The sequence below is a fragment of the Amia ocellicauda genome, chromosome 1 (assembly GCF_036373705.1).
Source record: "Amia ocellicauda isolate fAmiCal2 chromosome 1, fAmiCal2.hap1, whole genome shotgun sequence".
NCBI classification, from domain to species: domain Eukaryota; kingdom Metazoa; phylum Chordata; class Actinopteri; order Amiiformes; family Amiidae; genus Amia; species Amia ocellicauda.
The window spans coordinates 32,218,595-32,226,579 of record NC_089850.1 but is presented as its reverse complement, the minus strand read 5'-3'; the positions used below and the strand labels follow the sequence as shown (position 1 = coordinate 32,226,579).

The 7,985-nt window shown below is 37.3% G+C and overlaps 1 protein-coding gene across 1 annotated transcript in view; it reads right to left on the bottom strand.

The window, feature by feature from the left end:
- Positions 1–850: 850 nt before the first annotated feature.
- The window catches only part of trmt11 (tRNA methyltransferase 11), a 35,962-nt gene continuing 28,827 nt past the window's right edge, over positions 851–7,985 (bottom strand). The window contains exon 13 of the mRNA XM_066702063.1: positions 851–928. Within this exon, the coding sequence (XP_066558160.1) occupies positions 866–928 (63 nt within the window). The 3' untranslated portion in view covers positions 851–865. The remainder of the gene's footprint in view (positions 929–7,985) is intronic.

The window sequence follows — 7,985 nt, the reverse complement described above, 5'->3', positions numbered from 1 at the left end:
GGCCTGACAGAGCATCACCAGGGAAGAAACCCAGCATCTGGTGATGTCTATGGGTTCCAGACTTCAGGCAGTCATTGACTGCATAGGATTGCAACCAAGTATTGAAACTCACAATCTAATTCATGATTATGTTAGTTTGTCCAAATACTTTTGAGCCCCTAAAATTGGGGGGAACACATATAGAAATGGGTGTAATTCCTACACCATTGAACCAATTTGGATGTAACCATCAAATCCGTATTGGTGGCGTACAGAGACAAAATGATGACAGTGATTTCACTGACCAAATATTTATGGATCTAACTGTAAATGAGGTGAGGGAAGAGGGCCTTGGTCAGAAATTAGTAAATATATTGTTCTGTTATACTTCACATATTTCACCTGCATGGAAAGATCTGCTGTTTCAGATTGTACACTGTCATCATGCCCCAAGGATATTGTGAACAGGTGACCATTTGTGGCAAGGTTTCTGTTATTATTTGTTAGATTAGCAGTCCTACATGATGTTTAAGAAATTATAAAATGATAAGTTCTGGCAATTGGAGGCTTCATGTCAACAAATATGTAAAAAGTTACAGATAGACAATGCATTCTGCTAAATTTAGTGAAACAGAAATATTGACTTCACTGCTTGACTTCACTATCTGCATCCTTAGTTTAATTCATTCCTTATAATGTTAAGTGTGTCTACTGCAAGAATGTTGGCAGCAAATAAAACACTTTTTGCATTTTGTGATTTTGGCATGTCTACTTTTTATTACAGGTTGTTTTGGGGTTTCATTTTTCAGGTTGTATTACCCAAAATATTCCTTTGAATACTGATAGGTCTTATACATTGCTTTTGGAAGAACATGCAGTACTGCAGTCAGTATGGCATCCTGTTTCTGTGGCTGACTGAAAAGTTATATATCGGTGGGGTTTCTGGGCCCTGTAAATACAAGAAAATAACTCGTTTCAGTTTTGCAGCGCACCTTTCTAAAATAAAATGTGTGTGTACATATCATACCATTCAATACAAAAAATAAAAACAATTGCAAAAGTCTGATATGACAACTTCCCAGCAGGGCTATAGCAAATGTTGCAGTGTAGTAGGAAGGACTGGCTGGCTGGACAGAAACGGCAGGTATTTGCCAAAAAAACATGGATTCTCCATTAAGCTCTTATAGATCATGGTGTTCACACATTAGGCACTAGGCATTAGGCACTAAATCCTTCCAAACTGAGACCCTACCTTTTAATATCTCTACCCTTGTTATTTATTTGAATAAAAAACTGTGTTCAACTGTCTCAGCCTAATGTTCAACATGTTTGGATCTTTTACTGCTTAACTAAAGGCCTGTGTATCAGTGAGTGGCAGTCTTGTACTGGGAAAAACGTAATTTCAACAATGGTATTGAATAAGGAAAACGATGTATTGACTGCAGCACTCTCAGTCTCCAATGCGAAGATCAAAAGTCTGTTTTTAATTCAAAGACAGCGTACATCTGCTGCATGTGAGAAAAGATTGGGAATGCAATGTGCTTAGGGTCGATGTTCACCCATAAAAGCCAGATTTATCTTCAGCTGACATTCTTAATCTAAAACATTGCTATGTTTTTTAATAGAACATTTTATTGATTTTACTATTCTGGGTGTGTGGGAGACCCTCTTTGTGCATTCAATTGGTAAAAATAATATATAAAACAATAAAATAACAAAGCTTTGGCCTATGACTTTTATAGGCTATCACTTTGTTTATAAACTTTCTATTTTAGTTTATATGTTTTTCTTCAGTGAATTCAAAAAATAAAATCAACACTTCAGGACTCCCCCTCTCCAGAGCCCACATGGTCTAAATCTACAGCACCTCTCAAAATCATCAGCAGTACAGTGTACGGGCTTTGACAGAAATAAAAACAGACATTTTCTTCAAGTTTACACATATGTTTGTAGAGTCACTTTGACTTCCATCTTTACAACACATCTGGCAAATGATGAAGTGTTAATCAGCTTTAAAGGCAATACAACACGTTCTGAATCAGGTGAGAAGTATTTAAATTAACCAAACTGCCATCAAACTCAGGATAAAACAAATTCATTTCGACTGATGTTGAACAAATTGTGCTTTCTAAAACACAAATATCAAAGTATTTCAAACTATTCAAAGCATGCTTTTTATTAAAAGCATATTTAAACTTTTTTAAAACACACTTCTAATAAAATGATTTTTTTTTTTTACTTATACAGAAAAATATGAATGATCAGCACAACACCTGCTATATATGACTAGTATTGATCATCCTTAATATATTTTTTTATGATATCCTTAAAATGCATGCTTTCAAACTGTTTTTGTAAGTTAATGTCAAAATAAAACACAAACATCTAAGTAAAATCATTCACACACAAAAATAAAACTGACCCTATATGGCCAATTAAATTTAATTATGTACTACTGACTTCAAACAAGACTTTAAAAATCAATTTCAAAATATGTAAAAAAAAAATCTAGACCTAAAATTGGTAAGAATGTAATTTCACCTTTTAAATACCTACATATCATGATTTCCACAGATTAAATAAAAGGTAATGTTCCACCATAAGTTTGAACAATGATTGAAAATATAGTCAACAAGACCAGAAGAATCTGGTATTTTAGAACTGGTACCAAGATTCCAGCAGAATCCTGCACAGCATGAAGTAGAAAAGCTAGCCAGCATTAATGTGACTATAAAAGTTTACGATCATGAAATGATACCTTAATGGCAAAATATACATTAAAGCCATGCTGACACTGACATTTCAGCATTTCAATTACCAGTAAACCTTCCAGTCTGGACTGCTAGTATGGTATCTCTTCTGTCCAAATGATACAGCTATGCAGTCTGGTATAAAGTCTCAGTAAGGTTCTGCTTTCATTGCTTTATATGGAATGAATGTTTTTTATACAGTAAAGAGAAAAGGAATTTCAATTTGTTGATCCCACATTCTGGCATCAGAAAAAAAACAAAAAACATAACGAACTGTTTCATGTATCAAGACCCCAAACTGGAACAATCAAGACATTGCTGGAAAGCAATAAACATTTTCTGACAGAAAAACAAAGATAAACAAAATTAGGGGGTTGGTTTGGACAGGTTTCAAAGTGAAATCTAGTACTGAAATGCAGCGAAAGGTTACCCAGAGTAACAATTCTAGATAATGGTAGAACATGAGCAGTTGAGGGCATCTGTCTATGGGGTTGGAAAAACAAAATTCTATTTTATATTATTTACCTATTATTAATTGTAGAAAATGTAAGGTTTTGGAATTAATTTATATGCCCAATATCTTGATTAAGTGGTACATTAAAACACAGCAACATCGATCCCAGAAGGGATACAAATAATCTTTTGCAACATGCAGGTTGACATTTATACAATACCAAAACCAAAGAAGCTGGGGGGAAACTGGACAATGCCATTGTGTCTGTTTTAATACGGCAGGGCTGTACCCCTGGTGACTAACAGACATTTTTCTCTGCAAATGAAAAGTAATATAAGTTTTTAAGTGACTTTAAACTGAATTACTCATCAGTGTTGGTAATTGTAACTGTATAGAAAGCCCTGTTACAAATTACATCAAACTAAATAATCACTGGTGTCAGAAATAGCTTGGTTACGAGTATTTATCTGGATAATGACCTGGGCAGAGAAGTATTTTGTTTTTTGTCATGCATGAGGCCGACTCAGATTTCTCTACTACAGGAGTCTTTTATACCATACAAGCAAAAAATCCTGAGTCATTGTATAGTGTTTAGGTTGGAGACCTGTTGTTTATTTAAGTTTTTATTACAGAAGGGTTGCATAGCAACATATTTTAATGACAGTAAAATGAAAAGGGCAACATAAACAGAATTTTGGCTTCATCTTAAAGAAAAGTTTAAAAAGAGACTTGTAAACCTGCCTATAACACTTGATTTTACAAAAGCCATTTACAGTTCCCAAAGCAGTTGCTTCTTACATGAGGTTTTGTGGCTTCTGAAACCGTTTATTTCATTCAACCACAACTTAAGAAGCATGCCTCCTTCGCTCCTCAGTTTGGAAACTGTTAGTTGCTTCCGTCTCCTTCTGGGAGAGACTTGAACAGTGGCTTAGCCAGTAACATGCATACATCACCTATTTTGGTGTTTTATGGAAGTCTGGAAACATGTTTCTACACCTTTCAAAACATTAGAAAGTCATGCCCCTATCTCAGTCTAGCAGACTGACTGTCCCCTGACTGTCTCTGAAGCCTCTATTACCTCCTGCTTGGACCAGTGTTCCCATTCTATCAACATGCTCCACCCAATTCAAAACCAGCAACCAGAATTTGAAATGGTACCAAGAGATTCACACACTTTACTGTGACCTTAGCTTGTATAAATTACACTATGTAACACAATTTTTGTTCATGGGTAGTAAGTGTTATTTCCCAATTGCTTATGCCTCAAAAGTATAGAAAATGGCTATTATTCCCCCACAAACTTTTGTGACCAGGACAGTGATATTTTGAAATTTAACTATTTCCAATGAGAAAACAGGCGAATTTGTCTTTTCATTCACATAAAGATAGAAAAAAACAACACATGAATCCAATTTAACATGTATTTATACTAAAGTAATACAAAAATACTGTATTACTGTATATATCACAAGAGAATAAATATGAAAAATAATAACTTCTTTAGTAAGCTTTTACTGATGGATAAGTAAGGCAGATATGCTACCTCCCTCTGTGTCAAAAAATAAAAGTAATTAAACCCCTATGTTCCTTGTAATTGCTTAAACATGTTATCATCATACCCTTAATTTGGACACATGACAATCTGTGTGGTTATAATGCAGAATTCCTGAAATGAATGAGGTTTGACTCATCACGTGGAGGATTTTGGAATGGAATGGCATTAAACCCTAGATATCCATTGGCTGATTGAGAATGAACTAGCAGGTTGGAGAGGTGACAGTGACAGTAAGTCCGTCTCCCACAGATATTAAGAAATATAACTTCTCATTGTGAGTATACATATCCTGTATCCATTTACTTTAGCCACCTAACAACAACAACAAAAAATATGTAAAGTATGACACATATCACCCACGATGCAGACTAATTTATTTACTACAACATTTACATGCAACAGTAATTTGGGACAGAAATGGAAAATACGTAAAGTATCATTCCAAGATCTCTGGTATTTCTTGTTTTTTGTTTCTGTGCATCTACTACTATGCAATACAAGATCAGTACAAACAGAGGCAATTGCCCATAACTGAAAAGCCCCTCAGAGTGTGGAGAGGAGCTACAGTAGATTGAACACACATATCCTGTACTGAGGGGGCTTTTCAAGGGTTGCTTAGCAGCACATTGACACAGCAGTAGCCATTTAATGAAAGAAAGTCTCTTCTTTGAAAGTATCTGTCTTACTTAATGTGACAAGCGACTCAGACTACCTCGTGTGAGTTGCCTCCTTTTCCCATGCTGTCCGTCAGCCGGAAGATTCTAAATGAGTTGAACTGCATGCTGTGTTTTAATGCCTGGCAGAGCAAATCATCTTCAGAGCTACGTAGATACAGTGAGGGAAAAAAGTATTTGATCCCCTGCTGATTTTGTACGTTTGCCCACTGACAAAGAAATGATCAGTCTATAATTTTAATGGTAGGTGTATTTTAACAGTGAGAGACAGAATAACAACAACAAAATCCAGAAAAACGCATTTCAAAAAAGTTATACATTGATTTGCATGTTAATGAGGGAAATAAGTATTTGACCCCTTCGACTTAGTACTTGGTGGCAAAACCCTTGTTGGCAATCACAGAGGTCAGACGTTTCTTGTAGTTGGCCACCAGGTTTGCACACATCTCAGGAGGGATTTTGTCCCACTCCTCTTTGCAGATCCTCTCCAAGTCATTAAGGTTTCGAGGCTGACGTTTGGCAACTCGAACCTTCAGCTCCCTCCACAGATTTTCTATGGGATTAAGGTCTGGAGACTGGCTAGGCCACTCCAGGACCTTAATGTGCTTCTTCTTGAGCCACTCCTTTGTTGCCTTGGCTGTGTGTTTTGGGTCATTGTCATGCTGGAATACCCATCCACGACCCATTTTCAATGCCCTGGCTGAGGGAAGGAGGTTCTCACCCAAGATTTGACGGTACATGGCCCCGTCCATCGTCCCTTTGATGCTGTGCAATTGTCCTGTCCCCTTAGCAGAAAAACACCCCCAAAGCATAATGTTTCCACCTCCATGTTTGACGGTGGGGATGGTGTTCTTGGGGTCATTCCTCCTCCTCCAAACACAGTGAGTTGAGTTGATGCCAAAGAGCACGATTTTGGTCTCATCTGACCACAACACTTTCACCCAGTTCTCCTCTGAATCATTCAGATGTTCATTGGCAAACTTCAGACGGGATGTACATGTGCTTTCTTGAGCAGGGGGACCTTGCGGGCGCTGCAGGATTTCAGTCCTTCACGGCGTAGTGTGTTACCAATTGTTTGCTTGGTGACTATGGTCCCAGCTGCCTTGAGATCATTAACAAGATCCTCCTGTGTAGATCTGGGCTGATTCCTCACCGTTCTCATGATCATTGAAACTCCACGAGGTGAGATCTTGCATGGAGCCCCAGACCGTGGGAGACTGACAGTTATTTTGTGTTTCTTCCATTTGCGAATAATCGCACCAACTGTTGTCACCTTCTCACCAAGCTGCTTGGCGATGGTCTTGTAGCCCATTCCAGCCTTGTGTAGGTCTACAATCTTGTCCCTGACATCCTTGGACAGCTCTTTGGTCTTGGCCATGGTGGAGAGTTTGGAATCTGATTGATTGGTTGCTTCTGTGGACAGGTGTCTTTTATACAGGTAACGAGCTGAGATTAGGAGCACTCCCTTTAAGAGAGGGGATCAAATACTTATTTCCCTCATTAACATGCAAATCAAATTATAACTTTTTTGAAATGCGTTTTTCTGGATTTTTTTGTTGTTATTCTGTCTCTCACTGTTAAAATACACCTACCATTAAAATTACAGACTGATCATTTCTTTGTCAGTGGGCAAACGTACAAAATCAGCAGGGGATCAAATACTTTTTTCCCTCACTGTAAACCCTCAGGTGACTAATCCACATCCTCTGGGAATCTCTATTCCATATCCTATGAGTATTTCTGTTTGTAGAGTAGGCAAAGAACCAAGCTCCATTTCTGAATGTGAAATTAGGTACAGAGCCCTGCCTTATTTTGAAGAATAACTGAATTTCTGCTTACATACATTTACTACTTATTCTGTTAAGACAATCTGCAGAACTACTGGTTTCACAGCAAAGGCTAAAATGTGCCATCATCCAAACCTCATTTTAAAGATAATGAATCATCCACAGCACTTGCTGCATTGTAGCCTGTCTTCGTATGACAGCAGACACAATTCCTCCCATACAATGCATGGCTGGTCAGTTGTAACAATGTCCTTTCTTGGGAAAGTCAGTGGTGTCCAATCTTTAGAAACAGATTTGCTTCACAAAATGCAGCCTTGAGTTGTTCATTAGTTATTAAGTCCCATTAACTATTAAGCCATTGACCAAGACACCTAACTCCCTAAAATGGCAATTTGTGTTATGCTTGAAATGTAGTAAACTGTTGCGACACTTAAATCCAATAAATCCAAAACCAAAGCCTGTATGATTTTGATGAACCCAATTTTCTCACAAATGTTGAGAGGTGATAGAATCCTGTATATATCAAAAAGCATGTTTTATACAACAATCATAATGAGGTTAAAGAAGTCTACTGTAAGGGTAGGAGGCAAGAAGCTTTGAACTAAACCCCAGATATCTACAGACAGTAGGTATTTCTCTGTACAGCACTAAATGGGCACCTTTCTAGCATTCTTGTTTTTTTTTACATTGCTCAAGCCTGTCATCTAGTGGTATTTCACTTTCTGAAAATGTAAGCCCTGTGCCCTTAAAGGGGTGCATTAGAATATCCAAACAAGTTTCTGTTTG